The 21,329-nt window shown below is 44.6% G+C and overlaps 1 protein-coding gene across 1 annotated transcript in view; it reads left to right on the top strand.

Moving 5' to 3' along the window:
- PGR (progesterone receptor) overlaps positions 1-21,329 on the top strand; it is a 62,227-nt gene that overhangs the window by 20,227 nt on the left and 20,671 nt on the right. The window contains exon 3 of the mRNA XM_053385679.1: positions 7,361-7,477. Within this exon, the coding sequence (XP_053241654.1) occupies positions 7,361-7,477 (117 nt within the window). The remainder of the gene's footprint in view (positions 1-7,360; positions 7,478-21,329) is intronic.

Raw genomic sequence — 21,329 nt, 5'->3', positions numbered from 1 at the left:
CCCACAAATAACCCAGAGATGCATTTTAAATAAAAAGACACATTCTACTCATGTAAAACACACTGATTCCCGGACTGTCCGCGGGCAGGATTGAGAAGGCGATTGGGCCGGATCCAGCCTTAGTTTGCCTACCCATGGCCTAGAGGGCTATATTTAGCCCCTTGACCTGAGGTTCCCTACCCTGGTTTGTCGTATTGATTAAGGTGACCACAATTTCCATACTTGTCAGTCTCAGCTTGGAGGAGGCTCTCTGAATCATCAGTTGGATCCTTGGGCCACACAGTTGGCAGGCATTACTACTCCTGCCCTGTGTGAAGCATTTTTTGATGTTGGCACTGTCTGGGCTTGGAGCTCATTTTCCCCAAGTGAACCTGTGATCCCTTGGCTGTGTCAGAATTTGTTACCATGTAACTTCCCCCACCCACCCACACCGCCGGCGTTCCCCGTGAAAAGACGTTCTGGATCCCCGTAACCAGAGAAGCAGCAACTTTTTTTGCAGCAGAAACAAAGCAGTGTTTGCAGCAAAAACAACACAGAGTCTTTTTGGCACTTTTAAGATTAAATGATTTATGGCGGCATAAACATTCATAATCTGGGATCTGGTGAAGCAGGACGATAGTTGTGCTGCAATAAATCTATTCGCCCTTTTGGTGCCAGCAAGACTGTTACAGAGCAGTCCTATAGGCTCAGTGGGAGGAGAAAGTCGCCCTGACAGGCAGATAGGCAGATCTGAAGCCCTGCTAGACCCACATCATCAGGGTTGGAAGGTAGGAATAGACCCTCTTCCTCTTCCCATCAGATGGTAATTATTATCATTTTTGAAAGAAAACATTTTTACTTCCTATTATGCAAAGGCTGAAATACTTCTCCCCTCCCCACCCCCATTCCAGGGTCTGTGCTTGAAGATGAGAGCTTGGGATCCACTAGATTCAAAGCCTCCCTGGAATAGCCCCCTCCAGATGAGTAATGACTAGAAGGGGGCACCCAAGGATGACTGGAGGGGATCAGCTAAACAGTATATCATTATCATTGTCATTTCTAATTATATCCTGCCATTCTTCCCAATGGCCTTCCAGAGACAGTAGGATTCCATCCTTAGATGTTTGTTTCTTCTTCTGGAAATGAGAAATCTGAACTGGGCTACACTCTGGAATCTCCTGGCCAGGTGGCTTAGCAGAATACGCGGATGGGTGAATTAAAATAAAGGCTTCTATGACTTTATCTATAGGGATGCGGGTGGTGCTGTGGGTTAAACCACAGAGCCTAGGACTTGCTGATCAGAAGGTCAGCGGTTCGAATCCCCGCGATTCCCAGCTCCTGCCAACCTACCAGTTCGAAAGCACGTCAAAGTGCAAGTAGATAAATAGGTACCGCTCCGGCGGGAAGGTAAACGCCGTTTCCATGCGCTGCTCTGGTTCGCCAGAAGCGGCTTAGTCATGCTGGCCACATGACAAGGAAGCTGTACGCCGACTCCCTCGGCCAGTAAAGCGAGATGAGCGCCGCAACCCCAGAGTCAGTCACAACTGGACCTAATGGTCAGGGGTCCCTTTACCCTTTACCTTTATGACTTTATTTGATACTTTTATACTTCCACTTCCTGCATATAGGAGCTAAGAATGGGTTAGCATACGTGGAAAACTAGACCGGCCATACCATACAAATAAAATAACAAGACAAATAAAGAGCAGCAACAGATAACTATAAAACCACGAGCCCCAAACACTACAGTTCATGTGACAGATGCTTGGGTTAACTTGAGCTGAGCCTTTGTTTAAAGATGTCAGTGGCTGGGGGAAACAAAATGTCACCTGGGAGGGAGTTCTGTAGACAGGGTGCTACCACCAAGAATGCCCTGTCACAAACCTTCTAGCTTCTGCTATGGACAGCAGAGCATCTCCTCCTGATCAAAACGTCTTGAGTTTGTTGGTGCTGGGGAAGATGCTGCCTCAGGTACTTGTGTCACAAGCTGTTTATGGTTCCATAGCTTCTGGACTGTCTTCCAGGATAGGCTTTGATCCTGTGAAGGGTGTTATGAGTGGGATAACAAGCAGACCCAATAGCAGACAGGTGGTGCTGTACCTCTCACCTGGCCTACCTCCAGCTGAGACATTTCTGCATACTGAGATAGGGGGCAGTGAGGTTGGTGCAGTGTTGGCACGCTGGTGGAATCAATGCTGCCCTCCTGCTGGTGTGTTTTCACCGCAGCCACCTTGCCACTGCTTCGTCCCCCTCCCCTTGGTAAGCAGCAGCGACGCAGCTGGAGGGAGGTTGCAATGCTGTCCGGTATTGACCAGACCACTTGCATGTTATGAGAATATCTTTTGGGATTAGGTGGCAGTCTGCATCCCTGGCAACTCTCCTTTTAGAAATCGATTTCTGGCTCCCCCATTTATCTGCTTCTGAAGCAGCTCTGCCCTGTGCACCATGATTAACAGCCCCTTAATCAGTTTTGTTTCCATAGTTAATCCAATTATCTGCCAACGTTGTATTGGGTGCTATTTCATTTTGCTTGCCTTCTCTCACCTTTGCATCCGCACAATAGGCTCCGTGGTTCACTTTTGACAGATGCGTGCTTTATGTATTGTGCTAATATATTTCTTGCAGTAGTAGAACAATATAATCATTATTTGGGAGCTTTGCACATGGCTGCTGTTGGAAGCAAGCAAAGCACAGGGCTCTTGACTTGGAAGTTTCCCAATTTAGTATGTATTGCGGGACTGAAGAGGGGGAAAGGAACCAATCCTCAGCACCATTCTGTATTTAGGGAGCTTAATAATTTCTGGTTGGTATCTGATGCTTTCTTCCTTGAGATAGTGAGCCTGTGGGGTGGACCTTGTCTCTTTATACAGCAGATGACTCTCACCCATCTTAACAATTCGGGGAACCCCACTGCACCAGCCAGCCTAAACCTCTCCCATGCCTCCTTTGCCTCAGTCGCTAAGGTGGAGGATTCTCACGGTGTGCTACAGCATCACCTCTTAGGTGCTGGAAACATGTGGGAAGCATGGTAATTTGTAATTACCATGGCTCCTAGCAACCCTGGAACTGCTGTGGCACCCATTTTTGTAAGTTAGGGTGAAATATACTCAGAGTCACAAAGTGATTTCATGCTCTTTATTCAGCTCATAGTGGTGAGGAGGAATGAATGAAAGTCCCCTCAAAGTATCTGCTTTATATACATTATTTACACAATGGGCTGCACATGATTGGCTAATTCCGGAATTCTACTGTAAGCCAATCAGGTTGTGGATTCACTTCTATCTGGAGCATGATTGGGTAGTTCCTGCCAACCAATCATACTGCTGCATTGTTCTAGGACCAATCAGACTGCTGCATTCTGAATCCTATTGTTCTAGGACCAATCAGACTGCTGCCTTTTGGATCCTATTGTTCTAGGACCAATCAGACTGCTGCAGTTTGGATCCTATTCAACTCAGTACATAACATAGGGAAAGGAGGTCAAGAAGGGCCTGCGTCTAGGGCTTCAGTCGGAGAACAGATGCAAAAGAGCTATCCTTGGACCTGGTGGGTGCAATTCTTTTCCCTCCATCTTGTGGTCGTAGGGAAGGGTCCTAGTTATTCCTTCATTATGGAAAGGGGATTTCTGCTGGGTATAATAGATAGGGGCTGCCCCAAACTCACTGCTCTGCTCCATCTCTGCCCAGTCTCCGTAAGTGGCAGCAATGTTGCTGCCAGGACACTGGCTCAGTTGGGTTGCTTGCTGTTGGTTGGTACCTGGATGGGAGACCACCTGTTTCACCTGTTTCAAAGGTGGGGTATACCTTAAATAAACAAAACTAGGCTGCTTCCTTTTCACATGGAAGACAGGTGTGCCAGGACTGATGAGGCGGTCAGTGGAGCTTGGACCACGCTCTGTCTGCTGCAGTCACCAGCAGAACCAGGCAGGCTCTTTTGAGCTTCTCCTCATTTCCAATATTTCCCCGCCCACTTTGGGTTTGTGGAGAAGTAATTTTGCACCAGGGATGAGGAAGCTTTGGCCCTCCAGATGTTAGAGTGGTCCAAGTCCCACCCACTCCAGCTGCTGACAGGAGCTATGCTATTCCAGCAGACCCTTGTCTCCAGTCACACATCACAGTAAACCAAGGTTTGTTTTAATTTTATTATGATTACACTTATATTCCCCTGTGACATTCTTGCTTGTTCACCTCCTCTCCATTTCATCCTCACAATAGCTCTGTGAGGTAGGCTGGGCAGAGAGATAGCATAGCAGGAAAATGGTATTCCGATTAAAATATGGCCAGAAGAATCTCAAGTATTGCAGCATATTGGGGCAGTTCAATATCATACTGTAATTTTGAAATTAGGCAAATGCCTTGCATATTTCCCCCCTCTTAGTCACACATTCTACCCTTCAGGGAGATGATGGAATTTGAATGCAAAGGTCAAAGGACTGGCTTCTGCATTCTAAAAGCACAGATATTAACCTGAGATGATTTGTGTGTCTGCGTATGTGTTTAAAATATACTTTTTATTAATATTCCCCCCCAAATCTATTCAACTTGTTCAACTGGACACAGATATTCACATGTTTAGAACTAATACGTTAGGGAAACAAATGAGAGCCCAAATTACCTGCATTAGGCAAATCAGCAAATTGTTTCCTAATTATTTCAGACGTGATTTGATTTTCTTTTCCTCTGCGTTGTGCAGATAACTGACAGCTCAAGCCTATACATGTTTACCCAGAAGTAAGTCCTGCTGAATTCAAAGGAACAGTGTGTATAGGATTGCAGCCTAAATTAGTGTAAGGAAGCTCTTACCCTGTTTACAAAGAGACCACAATGGCCAAGCGCTACAAAGCTGCCAAGGATAAGTGCCTACAGCAGGGATGGGGAATGTTTTCTGGCAAGTGGAATAGATCCTTATTTCCCTGACCCTGATAGGCCAAATCATCTGACACCAGTATGATATCAGGTGATAGTGCTGCTGCACTTTGAACCCTCAGTTGCTGGGACTACAGAGGCCAAAACTGGGCTCTTTGAAAGCCCTTTTGGAAACAGTCCCCTGCTGCTCTTTGAACCTCCTAAAGCCAGGTTCCACAGCTTCAGATGGATTGGACATCTGTGGTCAAAGTCTAATGTGCGATATAAAAAACCCCAGAGCAGTCCATTTGTTTGGAGTCTGTGGTTGACCCTCTTCAGGGCAGCCCGTGCCCCTGATGTTTGTGGAGCCAACTTGGGCCTTCTCAAATGGCATCTGTAATTAAGGGCCGTGGTTCAGTGGCAATGCGTCTGAATGGCATGCAGAATTTCCCGGGTTCAATCCCTGCCGTCTCCAGGTAGATCTGGGAGCGAACCTGGTTGGAAATTTAGTAATAATTACTATAGTTCAGGCTTCCTCAACCTCGGCCCTCCAGATGTTTTGAGACTACAATTCCCATCATCCCTGACCACTGGCCCTGCTAGCTAGGGATCATGGGAGCTGTAGGCGAAAAACATCTGGAGGGCTGAGGTTGAGGAAGCCTGCCATAGTTTAATCAGAAATACTGTGGGGAGCAAGACTGTGACCAAGTAGCCTGTGTGCCTGATTGGCCTGCTGTTCAGGTGAGCATTGTTGATGTTCAGTGGGACTTAAGTCATTATTAACTAATACTAACTCTCATTGATTTGGCAACGTCTGGATCTACTTAAAATCAAGTTGGTTTAAATGGTTCTACTCTGACTAAGTCAATGTTTATTACTTTTATATACTGACCTCATTTAGGGAGCTCTGTGTGGCACGCTTGGTTCATTCCTTCCTCTGCTTTAATCCCCACAACACCCTTGTGGGGTAGGCTAGTATGAGACCCTTACTTGCCTGCACACTGTCTTGCCAGAGTGATACAAGCGCTGGTTATCTCCTGCTTGGACTACTGCAATGTGCTCTTCGTGGGGCTACTTTTTTGAAGGTGATTCAGAAACTGCAACTAATCCAGAATGCGGCAGCTAGACTGGTGACTGGGAGCAGCCACCGGGACCATATAACACTGGTCCTAAAGGTTCTTCACTGGCTCCCAGTACATTTCTCAGCACAGTTCAAAGTGTTAGTGCTGACCTTTAAAGTCCTAAATGGCCTGGGCCCTGCATACCTGAAGGAGAGTCTCCACCGCCATCGTTCAGCCCTGATACTGAGGTCCAGCTCCGAAGGCCTTCTGGTGGTTCCCTCCCTGTGAGAAGTGAGGTTACAGGGAACCAGGAAGAGGGCCTTCTCGGTAGTGGCACCCGCCCTGTGGAACGCCCTCCCATCAGATGTCAAGGAAATAAACAACCACCTGACTTTTAGAAAGCATCTGAAGGCAGCCCTGTATCGTGAGGTTTTTAATGTTTGATGCCACCCAAAGTAGCTGGGGCAACCCAGTCAGATGGGCCAGGATTAATCATCATCATCATCACCACCACCACCATCCTTTCATTATTTGTATCCCACCCATCTGACTGGGTTGCTCCAGCCACTCTGTGAGGCTTCCAACATATATAAACATAATAAAACATTACATATTAAAAGTATAAGAAATAAATTATTATTATTACACTGGTTCCCAGCAGGCTTTAATAAGTTAGTAACTAAAAAAGAATGGGGGGAGGGGGGGAAAGGAAGCCTGTTTCTTCTCTCTCTCACTGCCTTTCAGTTTGTGCAAGCTTAGATAGCAAGCGCTATGTTTAAAAATACACTCGATGTCCGCGTCCATAATAGAAGCAGTTCACCAATAACAACTGACTGATCATAATATCGCTGTGCTAATGTCATGGTGACCCTTACATTGTTAAAGTCCATAAGATACTAGTTTTTCATCTGTTGAGTCACGTTAAACAGGAACAGATTGGTTCGTTCCTTTTTTTAATATGACCCAATTCAGGGGGGGGGGGGAGGGGGACACACCAAGTGAAACGTGGCTGTTCAGCCTCTCAGTAACAAGGCTGTTCCCTTCTGAACCTCCTTGCCCCCTCCTCCCCTGTAGGTAATAAAAGCACCTCCGATGGGCATTTAATTACCCAACCAAGAAGATAGAAACAATAATTAATGAGAGATTAAGTGACGGATGAATGGATGGTAGCATCCAGTTAGTTGCTAGAATAATAATAATAATAATAACAATAACCCCTTTTACTTTGGAAGCAGTTGTTGTTGAGCATTTAGCCTGAAGGACGGTTTATACATTTTGTTTACACCTCCAAAACAGATCAGGGAGGCTGACATTGAAGCTGACTAACGTTGTTTCCAGGCTATAGTTTAGTGATTTGTTTGGATGCTTTGCGCTTTATTCACCCTAGCTTTCTGAACTGCCCTGCCCTGCCCTTTCTTTTACTTCTCAGTAATCTAGTGTTCATTTCCCCCATCTTCTTCCTTTTTTTCCTTACAGGGCAGCATAACTATTTATGTGCCGGGCGGAACGACTGCATAGTGGACAAGATCCGCCGGAAGAACTGCCCTGCGTGCCGCTTGAGGAAATGCTGCCAAGCTGGCATGGTGCTTGGAGGTAGGGAGTTTTGATTCACAAAATCATAGAGTCATAGAATTGTAGAGTTGGAAGGGACCCTGAGGGTCATCTAGTCCAACCCCCTTGCAATGCAGGAATCTCAGCTAAAGGCTCCATGACAGACCTCTGCTTGGATGGAGGAGGCCTCGGGTTCTCGTTTTCACAACTGATGTCTGCCAGAGTGCCAGTCGCACGGTACAAAGGCTCCCACCCTTACCATGCTATGACCTCATCATGCCATTCAAACTTTGGGTGGGGTTTAAAGGAGAAAATGTGGCATATAAACGAGAGAGGGCACACTGATAGGTTAAGCTATCGCGGAGGAACACTGTTAATGGCTGCTGTTGTTGACATCCATCTGTCTTGAGAGACAATAGAGTGTGCCTCTGGGGGTGAAGTCAAACCACTGGAGAATCACAGCGCCTGCTGTGGCCGCAGAGACTGGTAACTCATAACTGCTGCCTTGCTGCCTTGGCAGGGGTGCCAACTTGAAGGGGGGGGAGGCAAGTAAGCCCCACCCTGCATAATCAATCACATGACACAGTGCACAGACACCATTTGAATGGCAGTGCCCCACCATGCCATCTGCCAGAAAACGATTCAAGCACAATTCAAACTCATGGTGCTGACCTTTAAAGCCCTAAGCGGCCTCGGCCCAGTATATCTGAAGGAGCGTCTCCACCCCCATCGTTTGGCCCGGACACTGAGGTCCAGCGCCGAGGGCCTTCTGGCAGTTCCCTCACTGTGAGAAGCGAGGTTACAGGGAACCAGGCAGAGGGCCTTCTCGGTAGTGGCACCTGCCCTGTGGAACGCCCTCCCATCAGATGTCAAGGAAATAAACAACTATCCGACAAGACATCTGAAGGCAGCCCTGTTTAGGGAAGTTTTTAATGTTTGAAGTTTTATTCTGTTTTTAATGTTCTGTTGAAAACCACCCAGAGTGGCTGGGGAAACCCAGCCAGATGGACAGGGTAGAAATTAATAACAACAACAGCAACAGCAACAGCAACAACAACAACAACAACAACAACAACAACAACAACAACAACAACAACATCTTTCTTTTTGGAACCAAGCTGAATTTCGGCAAAGTCGCTTGATGATTACAGAGAACTTCTCATTACAGTGGCTGGCTGTGTGACATTTCTCTCTTGATCATGGACTTTGCTTACCCATAGTGCAGGAGGAGATTTCAAGTAGATATTGAAGCATGTCATTTACTCTTTCCCGGGAAACATGGATAGTAAGATATTGCAATTCTTTCTCCTGAGGTCTCTGCAGCTGCTTCTGCCCTGATGAGTAGTGTAATAAGCACTTTCCGGAGAACAGCTAAAGGCAGTGAAAGTGAACTGCATTTTGGGGCTATAGCAGCAGCAGCAGCTGTATTGTCAGATGTGCAGAAAAAATTGTGGGTGGGCAGGAGAGGCGACAGGCAACACAGGCGATGATTGGAATCCTGTCGTGGCGAGGGGTGCAAACCACCCTTTTCCTGCATCACAACTACCAAACAGGAGGGTGCAGTTGTTATGGCCATTCAGTTGCACGGCTGCACTTTGCAATGTTAGTTGGATGTGTGCATGTCCAGAGAGGAATTCAAGAGGCTGTACAGCCTTATTATTATTAGGTATATTATCAGGAAGGCTAATTTGGGAGAAGGGATTGCTTTGCTGTTGGGTTTTTCTTTCTGCAAGTTGCTTGGGGAGCCTAAGTGCAGAGTGCAAATAAATGCTTTAAGAAAATAAAGGCTCCTTACAGAGCTTGTCTGTAAGGAGGTGGGCAGGAAAAGGAGCCCATTGCCAGTCAGAGTGTGAGGAGAGGAGATGGAGAAACTCCTAGTGAGGGCCTCAGTGCTTGTGGATGATTAAACCGCTCATCCCTCGCATCTCTGCCGGGCACTAGGCGGGAATGACACAACAAACAAGAGTTAAACTAGGGTGCTGGGTTGGAATGTAATTACAAACCATAGTTAAAGCAAGCGGAGTTTCAGAAGCCAACTCTCCACTGTGGTTTACACCCCTGATTTGCTAGCCTCGAATAGACCATGGGTAAGCAGCCAGGTTGAAGCTGGATGTGCCAAGAGACTGGAGCTTAAACAGGGGGGAGAGATGGATTGGTGTTGTATTCAAACTGGGCCTCAACGTCTTCATTATTCAGTTCCACTTATAAGGACAAGCTTTTAAGCCAGTATTGGTGAATCACTGGATTGCTATACTGCTTCCACTTATTCAAGGAAAACAAACCAAGCAGCTGATTGAAAACTAATAGCAGGCCACTTTTCATTCTCCTTGGAAAAGCACAGAAGGGCTTGTCGGTTGTGTCATTATTTGCTGTTTAGCATTTGTTAACTGTAGTTCAAGGTTTATAAACATTAGCTGCCCAAGGCTGCAAACAGGACACTGGGCAAAATGTGATTTGACTGGAGCACGTCGACTGTGCGAGTTCATGACCTGTGGGGTAGCGCAGATGTGGCAGGGCTGGTACAGGGATATCTTGGCATACTGTCGCTGCGCAGGAAACAGCCAGAGTTGTAAGGAATGCATCAAATGTAAGGAAACTGGGCTGGATCTAAAGGTCCTTCTGTAGATACAGTCAAAGATTTGGAGAGCTGGAATTCCTTTCCCCAAGGGCCCTCTAGTCCGAACCAGAGCAGCACACAGAAATGCTGTTTACCTTCCCACCAGAGCGGTACCTATTTATCTACTTGCACTTTGACATGCTTTCAAACTGCTAGGTTGGCAGGAGCAGGGACCGAGCAACGGGAGCTCACCCCGTCGCGGGGATTCGAACTGCCAACCTTCTGATCAGCAAATCATAGGCTCTGTGGTTTAACCCACAGCACCACCCGCGTCCCTACCTAGTCTCTGCCTAAGAAATGTGACTCTAAATCTAGCAAGGTTCTAACTCCCTACCCCAGATTTTCCTGGGCTACAGCTCTCATCTCAGAGGTGTATGGGGTGTGAGGGGATCCCTCTGGATCAGGCAAACACCAATTCTCCTTGGAAAAGCACAGAAGGGGTTGTCCTTCTGTGTGGTTTGCCCACCTTTGGTTCCCATCTTGCACTTAGCTTTCACCTGTGGCTCCTAGAAGCTGTCAGCATGAGACAGCTGGCACACCCCAGGAATGGCTGCGGTCGATTGGCTAAATCAAGTGAGGGAAGCCAATGCATCTCAAACATTTGGCGCATTAGGGACTTCCCCTGTATGCGAAGACAGGCACCAGTGCATGGAGTGTATGAGACCAATAGTAGGTCCAACAGTCAAGAAGGTGTTTTCTGAACATGCTATAGAAGGAAGTGAGGGGCAGATGGAACACATCAGCCTGGGGAAGTAGCCCATTTAGGAGAAGAAAAAGTCTGATCCTAAACCTCCACTGCCTTGCGGGATATCTTCAAGAGAAGAAAAGGCTAAGGAGTAAGCCCTACGCAAAACTGGGGTGGAGTCTTGAATGCCTCCTTCTGGCATCTCCTGCAGCCAAGCTGCTGCCAAATGTTTCCTTGAGACCATTGGTGGAGGAAGGTGGGTGCGGTATGCACCGGGTGTCAGCCGTGATGGCGGATGACATCGCTGCACCACCCACCCTGCTCGCTGCATGGGGGGCGGGCTGCTAGGGATGATGCTGCGGGCGACTAGTGGTGCCCCTCCCGAAGCTCGCTATATGGGCAGCAGGCAGCTAGGGAAGCTTGCCACATGGGCAGCAAGTGGTGACCCCCACGTTCGTCACGCGGGTGGCAGGCAGCTAGGGACACTCTCCGCGCGGGCAGCTCACAGCTGCCCCCACGCTTGCCGCGCGGGCGAGCTAAGGATGCTAGCCGTACGGACGGCTAGCCCTGCCCGCGGGCCAGCTAGCCCTGCCCCTGCACCACTCTGGGTGCCAGGGCAGGTAGCTCCGCCCCTGCTTGAGACTACACCAGTGAGGCCAAGAATGGGGTCTTGTTGTTTGGGCAGCTCCATACAGAAAGCCCAGCTTGCACCCCAGAGAGGTCACTTGGGTGCTTGCTAATGCAGCAAAATCAAACTGGGAGGCAGCAGTTACAAGTTACTGGTCTCTGCAGCCACAGCAGGTGCTGTGATTCTCCAGGATACTCCAATAATTTGTATAGCTACTTTACGGTACTACTCAGAAGTAACTGCCTTATGCTAAGTCAGATCATTGGTCGAACTAGCTCAGTATTACACTGTCTGGCAGTCTGTATCTTCAGGATTTTAGATGGGTTTTCTCCCAGTCCTGCTTGGAGATGCTGGGTATTGAACCAAGGACCTTCTGCATGCAAGGAAGGTACTTTTCCACTGAAGAGTTGTTTTCTTTTTTCAGATTTCCTTCTTAATTCTGCGCATTGGCTTGGAGATATGTTTTCAAGGGAAATGTAGCCTCTGGATGGGATTAATAAAGACATTTTTTTTTCAGCTGGCACATGAAATTAATATATGATTTGGGAAGTGTGTTTGAGGGCAAATGTAATTACTGAGCCGTGTGATGTACAACGCAAGAATAAAAGCAATTTCGCTAACCTGATTTAGACACCTCGGCGATTAACATATTTTCATACGTTACATGTATTTAAAATTGAAGTTCAATCACAACATTTGTGAATCACAGTGCGTGGAAGAAAATGAAAACAAGGTTTTGTAAATGGGTTTCTAAGGGCCTCCATTCAGTAAGTTTAAAATATGGGTTAATAATGCAAGCAACAGCCTCAACGACTCTGTCATGCTGTATTGTTATTATAGGAAGTTAACAGCAATTCCGAACAAAACGAGAAAGGAACAGTTTATATTTTCAAAGCATAAATCTTTCAAATAAGGCGTCTTAATAAGTTTGTCAGCAGGTGGTATTTGGGCATAAATTGTCACTTTTGTGCATTCCATAGATGAGAAAGCAGTACAGTGGTACCTCGGGTTACAAACGCTTTGGGTTACAAACACTTCGGGTTACAAACTCCGCTAACCCAGAAGTAGTACCTCGGGTTGAGAACTTTGCCCCAGGATGAGAACGGAAATCGCACGCTGGCAGTGCAGCGGTAGCGGGAGGCCCCATTAGTGAAAGCGCGCCTCAGGTTAAGAATGGTTTCGGGTTAAGAACGGAGCTCCGGAACGAATTAAGTTTGTAACCCGAGGTACAACTGTACTGGGAAATGCTGTGTAAAAAGAGATTTATGGAAGAACAGGGAGTAAGAAAATCCCCTAAAACAGAGGAGCTGGATAAGCTGCAGTTCAGCCCTAATTTAGCATATCTACTCAAGAGTAGAGGTGAATAATTTCCAGAAATTTTGAAACTATTGGGGATGATCCCCCTCCCCCGAAAAGAATAGACCTTTTAGGAAAAATTGGGATGGGTGGATGCAATGCTTTTTTAAATGTCCTTTTTACATGTCAAAACTTGCTTTGTTACTTTATTGAAATTCATTAATGTCATTACAGATTTAACTTCACACATACATACACATACATGCTATATATATATATTCTCATGTGATAATGACAGCACCCTCCAAGAAACAAAAATGCATCTTGCTCCTGCATTTGAGAGTTGTATTCTCATGCAAGACTTGCTTGCCCTCAGAGTACAGGCATAGAAGCAGCAGTAGCAGTAATCATCATCATCATCATTTTATTATTTATACCCCACAATGTTGAATGGTTTATTTAAATGTAAAGGTTCATCATTGTTCCACCCGATGTGTATGTCTTTAAGGGGCCAGAGCAAGGGCCAGAGGAAGATAACGAGACCCAGCTTTACAGCTGTGAAACGTAGCAGGTGCTGCTGAGTTGTATTTGATTAAGGTGTGTCAGCATTTGGGTGTAGTATATAAGGAGCAGCACCTAGCTCTCCCATTACCCTGGGGGATGGGTTGGTGGTTGGGTCTGGTTTGGTTGTTAATGTACTTAGTGTAAAAGGAGTTTTTGTTTTTCTTATTAAAACCTTGTTTAAGTTGTTTTTGAGTCCTTTCTTTTTAATGCATGGTCTCCCCAGCAAGCTCTCTGCAGCGTTACCATACTGCAAACAGCCAACATCTTTGGTTATGGGCCCAGCTGCTGAGTGGATGACTGCATATTTTTGGACTCTGAGAAAGGTTTGAAAACTCCTTCTCCTGTTAGCGTAGTTCTGTGGGTCTGGAAGAGTTCCAGAATGGTTGACCGGGTTCCTGAAGCTGAGAAGGCTCTGGTCTTCCCACAGCTAACAGATGAGAACTATAGTTTATGGTCTTTTCGGGTGGAGGCGCTTTTGACCTCTAGAGAAGTATGGACCTATGTAACTGATGACCCTCCTGACCCTGTGACTAATGCTTGGTCGAAAGGAGATGCAAAAGCCAGGGCGATAATTAATTTGGCAGTCAGCGACCAGCAAGTAGTCTATATAAGAAATAAGAAAACTGCCAAAGAAATGTGGGACAGTCTTGCAGCAGTGCATGTTAGAAAAGAGTCAGCATCTGCATTGACGTTTTTCAAGCAGTTGTACCAGACGAAGTTGCAGCCTGGTGGTGATTTGGCAGCACACTTGAGACGTCTGGAGGCAATACGCTGCGAATTAATTCGAAGGGACATGGACATACCTGATATTCAGTATGTTTTTATCATTCTTTGTTCCCTTAACGAGGACTTTGATGGCATAGCTAGCCAGATATCTGCTGTTCCACCAGCACAATTAACTGTGGAAGGGGCAACGGCAAGATTAATGGGCGAGTTGGACAGAAGGGAGGCTTGTGCCATAAGCACTCCTATTTCCAGAAGTAATGAGGAACGCCATATGCAAACCTGTGGTGATACAACTGCATTTAAAGCTGCAAAGCGTTGTTGGTTCTGCAATAAACAAGGACATTTTGCAAAGGACTGCAGATCCAAAAGAAAGCAAAGTACTCCCAAGCCTGTTTCTGTTCGTCAGTCACGGTTGTCAGCCCAGCAGCCGACATCGTATAGTAGAGACAGAAACGAGCCGCGAGTTTTCCATACTAGGACAACAGATCGTAAAAGACTTAAACGTGCCAAGTGGAAGTCTTTTATTGTCGACTCAGGAGCATCTCAGCACGTTTGCAACGATCGAAGCTTGTTTATTTCTTTCGAAGAGGAAATTGGTAATGTACATTTAGCCAATTCACAAGTCTTGCAGTCGCTTGGCAGGGGTACTGTTAAACTTGACTCTTTAAACATTACAATAGCGAACTGCATTTACTGCCCGTCAGTGGACAATTTATTGTCAGTAAGGTGCTTTGCTCGTCAAGGCATAACTGTGCGTTTCTTAAAGTCGATGTGTGAGTTTTTCGATGGGAACAAACGTCTATTATATGCCCGGGAATCTGATGGTTTATATAGACTGTATTTTCGCACCTACTCCCAATCACCTATAAATTGCAGAGCAGCACAGTCAAGCCAGGGGTTGAGGAATGTAAGGCCACATTCCGGGTGTGTCCATGAGGCACACAGAATTCTGGGACACCTGAATTTTGCTGATGTAATTAAGACAAACAATATTGTTGATGGCCTCAACTTAAAACCATGTAAATTCTTTATGCAATGTCTATCCTGTTGCAAGAATAAGATTAAGGTTGCACGCAAGGGTAGATGCTCAGATAGGAAAGTAACTGAGCCATTTGAGCGTGTACACTGTGATTTAGTTGGGCCACTCCCACCATCATTAGGAGGTTCTAAGTACTGGCTTACCCTGATAGACCAGTATAGTAGATATTGTTGGACTTATGCAATAGCTGAGAAGTCCCAAGCATTTGAGAAGTACAAAGTTTTTTGCAACTGGGTAAAAACGCACTTTAACAAACCAATTAAGAACCTGTTTTCTGACCGGGGTGGAGAATTTGTTTCTGAGGATTTTGAGAATTTCCTGGAAGCGCAGGGGACTACTCATGAGTTATCTTGCCCCCGAAGTCCCTGGCAAAATGGGCTTGTTGAAGTTGTGCAGCGTGACCTACAGACAGGGGTTAAAACGTATCTGCACGATGCTAATCTGCCCAAAGACTTTTGGGCTGAAGCACTTAATGCGTTTTGTTATGTTAGAAATCGCAGTTATCATTCTGGTTTAGATGTCACCCCCTATGAGAAGCTGTTTAAAAAACGCCCTAATCTGAAATACCTACGCATTTGGGGTTCAGATGTAATTATGCATTATCCCGCTAAACAGAAATTGGGTGAACGTAGTGTCCAGGGAAAATTAATGGGCTACCAGCAGGGAGCGTACAGAATTTACATACCAGCAACTGGCAAATTTCATATTACCAGAAGCATGATACAAACTGTAAATTGGAATGGAGTTGCTGTCTTCCAAGATACTGATGGTATAGATAATACTGAGGAAGAAGAGGAAGCAGCAGCAGCAGCAGCAGGAAATGGTGCTTCTGAATTAATGGAAAAAGACAAAAAGTCTGTTGAATCTGATTTGTTTGATGATTTAAAGTCACAGGCACCCGAGGGGAGGTTAGATTCTCTTGAGTTTTCTGACCGTGAGCTTAGCCTACAGGCATCTCTTCAATCTGACAATGATTTACAACCTGAAACTAGTGGTTCACTTAGTCCCATTAAGTCTGAGGAATCTGACTCTCCTTCCGGACTGAGACGTTCAGATAGAAAGAGACAGAAGCCACAACGTTTTGCAGATGAACATTTTAATACTGTGTATGCCAGTAAGGCAGTTTTTGAGCCAAAAAGCTACAATGATGTTCAGAAATTACCTTAAACACACCAAACATTATAGGTTGCAGTTTACAACATGTATTGACAAAGGTTTTGAAATTTTCTGCGATGCATCTCATGCAGTGGAACAAAATAATTGCAGGGGTGTGTCTGGTATGGTGTTTTGTTATAACGGTTGTCCATTTGAATGGAAGTCCCAGACACAAACCATTATTTGTCTCTCCACAACAGAGAGTGAATTATGTGCATGCGTTCAGGCCACTCGTGATGTAGAATGGTATCTGCAAGTATTTGCAGACCTACAGATGCAAGTAACACTACCAGTAAAAGTTTACCTTGATTCCCAGAGCGGACTTGCTATCCTGTGTTCAGAGACCAATACGCAGCGCACTAGAGTCTTAAGGTTACGGTTACAGTTTGTAAAGAAACTAATTGCTGACGAAATGATTGTATTTGAATATGTTCCAGGTGACAATCAAATTGCGGACATTTTTACTAAAGCACTTCCAAAGGTTACACATGAAAGACATGTACAAAATATGCTTTATGTTTTTGTTCCACAATGATGAACCGCAGGGGAAATGTTGAATGGTTTATTTAAATGTAAAGGTTCATCATTGTTCCACCCGATGTGTATGTCTTTAAGGGGCCAGAGCAAGGGCCAGAGGAAGATAACGAGACCCAGCTTTACAGCTGTGAAACGTAGCAGGTGCTGCTGAGTTGTATTTGATTAAGGTGTGTCAGCATTTGGGTGTAGTATATAAGGAGCAGCACCTAGCTCTCCCATTACCCTGGGGGATGGGTTGGTGGTTGGGTCTGGTTTGGTTGTTAATGTACTTAGTGTAAAAGGAGTTTTTGTTTTTCTTATTAAAACCTTGTTTAAGTTGTTTTTGAGTCCTTTCTTTTTAATGCATGGTCTCCCCAGCAAGCTCTCTGCAGCGTTACCATACTGCAAACAGCCAACACACCCATCTGGCTGGGTTTCCCCAGGCACTCTGGGCAGCTTAAAGCATATCTAAAAACATCAAGCATTAAAAACCTCCCAATACAGGCCTGCCTTCAGATGTCTTCTAAAAGTTGTGTAATTCTTTATCTACTTGACATTGGGGGGCGTTCCACAGGGAGGCAATATACTGCCCTCCCTTATGTGTTGTGCTTTCATAATTAAAGACGGGTTTATCTCTGCCTTTACCTGGAGGTTATGTGGACGACAATCTGCTAAGTTATATTCCTGTGTAGGAATCATTTTGGAGGAAATCTGGCCCTTTTTTAGGTCATCCTCCTTGGTATCTTATATGCGTCTTTCCTAGCAGGGAGGGCGGCAGTACTGAGAAGGCCCTCTGCCTGGTTCCCTGTAACTTTGCTATGATCCAGTACAGTGGTACCTCTGGTTGTGAACGGGATCCGTTCCAGAGGCCCGTTCGCAACATGAAAGGAACGCAACCCGCAGCGGCGTGTCTGCGCACGCACAGGTTGTGATTCACCGCTTCTGCGCATGCGTGTGACATCATTTTGTGCGTCTGTGCATGCGTGAGTGGCGAAACCCAGAAGTAACCCTTTCTGGTACTTCCGGGTCGCCACGGGATGTAACCTGAAAGAACGTAACATGAAGCGGACGTAACATGAGGTATGATTGTACTCTTCATAGACTTACATAAAAGTCTTCCTGCTGGGAAGTTTCAGAAATCATTTCAGGAGACTAAATATAGAAACACATAGCCTTCAACATTTTGTTCTTCATTCTCAAAGAAAATATTCCACAATCCAGATATTCTTCTTCTTATTTTCTTTTCTTTTTTTTTATAATGTTTTTATTAAAGAATTTTTTATAACCACAAAAACATAACATTACAGTACAATAAACACAACAAATACACAAACAAACAGAAACAAAAACAAAAAACAAGTACAATTTCAGATCTTAATTTCTTATACCTTTCTTCTCCGACTTCCTCATGCCTCCCTTTTCTGTATTCCAATTTCTAATCAATTATTCAGCAAATCTTCCCTTATTTTAATTTAATTTAATCTTCCTTATTCTCCTTGTCTTATCCATTACTAATAGTAACCATTTATTTTCTAATCCAACATCATTTTAACTTTCATTAATTTTGTAATATTTCTTTAAATAGTCCTTAAATTTTTTCCATTCTTCTTCCGCTGCTTCTCTTCCCTGGTTCCAATACTTTGCGATAAGTATTCTTGCTGCTGCTGTAGCATACATAAAGAAAATTCTATCCTTCTTTAACATCAATTGGCCGACCATGCCCAGGAGAAAGGCCTCTGGTTTCTTCAGAAAGGTATATTTAAATACCTTTTTCATTTCATTATAGATCATCTCCCAGAAAGCCTTAATCCTTGGGCACGTCCACCAAAGGTGAAAGAATGTACCTTCAGTCTCTTTGCATTTCCAGCATTTATTATCAGGCAAATGATATATTTTTGCAAGCTTGACTGGTGTCATGTACCACCTGTATATCATTTTCATAATATTCTCTCTTAAGGCATTACATGCCATAAACTTCATACCTGAGGTCCATAACTGTTCCCAGTCAGCCAACATAATGTTGTGTCCAACATCTTGTGCCCATTTAATCATAGCAGATTTCACCGTTTCATCCTGAGTATTCCATTTCAGCAGAGTATTCCATTTCCTTGACAGAGTCTTAGTTTTGGGATCTAACAGTTCTGTTTCCAATTTTGATTTTTCCACCTGGAAGCCAATTTTCTTGTCCAAATTGTATGCCTCCATTATTTTTTTAGTTTTTCAGTTTTTCAGTTTTTCAAAGCTCTGCAATTTTAATTTATCTCCCTCTTGTTCCAAAATTTCCCAATATTTCGGCCATTTGGCCTCCATATTGAGCTTTTTCTGAGCCTTCGCTTCCATCGGTGACAACCACCTTGGGGTTTTATTTTCAAGTAGGTCCTTATATCTTGTCCAGACATTAAACAATGCTTTCCTGACAATATGGTTTTTAAACGCTTTATGTGCTTTGACCTTATCATACCACAAATATGCATGCCACCCAAATACATTATTGAAACCTTCTAAATCCAAAATGTCTGTGTTTTCAAGAAGCAGCCATTCTCTCAGCCAGCAAAATGCAGCTGATTCATAGTAAAGTTTAAGGTCTGGCAGGGCAAATCCACCTCTTTCTTTTGCATCAGTTAATATTTTAAATTTTATTCTGGGTTTCTTGCCCTGCCAGACAAATCTAGAAATATCTCTCTGCCACTTCTTGAAACAGTCCATTTTATCCAAAATTTGCAGTGTTTGAAACAAAAACAACATTCTTGGCAATACATTCATTTTTATCACAGCAATATGGCCTAGCAACGAAAGCTTCAGGTTTGACCATATTTCTAAATCCTTTTTCACTTCCATCCAACTTTTTTCATAATTATCTTTAAATAAATTCACATTCTTGGCAGTCATATTAACCCCCAGGTATTTCACTTTCTTAACCAATGTTAATCCTGTCTCCTTCTGAAACCTCTCTCTCTCAATCACTGTTAGATTTTTCTCTAGAACCTTAGTTTTTAACTTATTCAACTTAAATCCCGCAACCTGACCAAATTCTTGAATCAGTTCCAATACTCTTTTAGTACTAGATTCTGGCTCCTGTAATGTCAATACTAGATCATCAGCAAATGCTTTCAATTTGTACTGTTTGGCTCCGACTTGTATACCTTTAACCAATTGGTCCCTTCTAATCATATTTAAAAGGACCTCCAGGACCGATAACACTTATTTTTGTGTGGAAACCAGCCTAGGGGTGCAGGTTAGACATGTAAGATAAACGCGTTTGGAGAGCTGTTGCATATCCAGTTCAGATGATGTACTAGGGAGATGCCGACAGTGGGGAAGGCATATTGGTATGGTTAGTTGCACAGTGCTGTTTACCAGAATTGCAGGTAGTTATACTGGGGGCAGCCATTGTGGTTCCTTCCAGATGTTGTGGACTACAATACCCATAAGTCCCAGGGAACATGACCAATATTCAGGGATGGTAGGAATTGTAGTCCACAACTTGCATAGGGCGTCACCTTCACTATTGCACCATTGGCATTCCACCTGCAGCATGCATGATGACAGAATAATGAACTGCAAGGATTTGTTGCGTGCTTGGATATAAGCAGGCGCAGATCTACTATGATAATAATTTAATAAAATATTATTATTTTTTTATACCTGGGGTTTCCCCAGCCCCTCTGGACAGCTCCCAGCAGAATATTAAAAACACTATCCTATCTTTAAAAGACATCTGAAGGCAGCCCTGTTCAGGGAAGTTTTTAATACTTAACGCTGTACTGTTTTTAACACTTGATTGGGAGCCGCCCAGAGTGGCTGGGGAAACTCAGCCAGATGGGCAGGGTATAAATAATAAATTATTATTATTATTATATTATTATTATTATTCTCTAACCCTGGCTAGCAGTGCCAGAAGAAATACATTTGCCCAGGGTTTTTTCTACAGCCGAAACTCAGTTCCAACACCTCTCAGTTGGGCACTATTGAGAACATGGGAGGCGTTCATGTTGAGTTCAGGCGCCTCTTTTTCTAGAAAAAAAGCAGTGTGTTTGCCACAATGTCCCACAGAATACAAGTTGGTCTTGCTTGCTTGTGGAAAGGCAGGCGGTAGGGAACCACATGTCATGTGAGCCAGAAAGATAGCATGGCCTAGGAATGCATACAAAGAGGGTCCCTCTCAACCTGAGGACCATAGATGTGAGGTCAATTGGGTGAATGCGATTAACTTGTATTGTTACATAGATATAAGCTGCAGGGAGCAGCCATGGATGTATTAGGCGGGGAGGGGGTCTTATTAACTCTTTTCTTGCCGTGGTGTGGATAAATAATGCACCTCTTAGAAGTTGCTATTTGCATTTCAAGGGAAACTTCCATTTAGGTCAGTGGAAATGTTCTTTGAAACACAAATAGCAGCTTCTGTGAGACGTGATTTTTATTTTTATTTTTTTTTTGTCAGGGCCGCCAAGCTTCCCCATGCCTGCTGTTTGCAAGTCAATAGACATGGGATGTTAATTGCATTTGCCTAATTAACGTCACATCTCGTTTGGCCCCGAGTGCCTTCACGACTTCCCGGGTTTTTGCAAACTAAATTTACTGCTGGCAGAGAGAGGCAGTGCAAGCCTACGTGGATCATTAGCAAACAAGTCGAGCCCATTGTGCTAACCTTCTGATCCTAGCAGCTGG

Source organism: Podarcis raffonei, chromosome 4 (assembly GCF_027172205.1).
Source record: "Podarcis raffonei isolate rPodRaf1 chromosome 4, rPodRaf1.pri, whole genome shotgun sequence".
Taxonomy (NCBI): Eukaryota; Metazoa; Chordata; class Lepidosauria; order Squamata; family Lacertidae; genus Podarcis; species Podarcis raffonei.
Note: the sequence above shows the minus strand (reverse complement) of the source record. Positions and strands in the feature narration are given on the sequence as shown.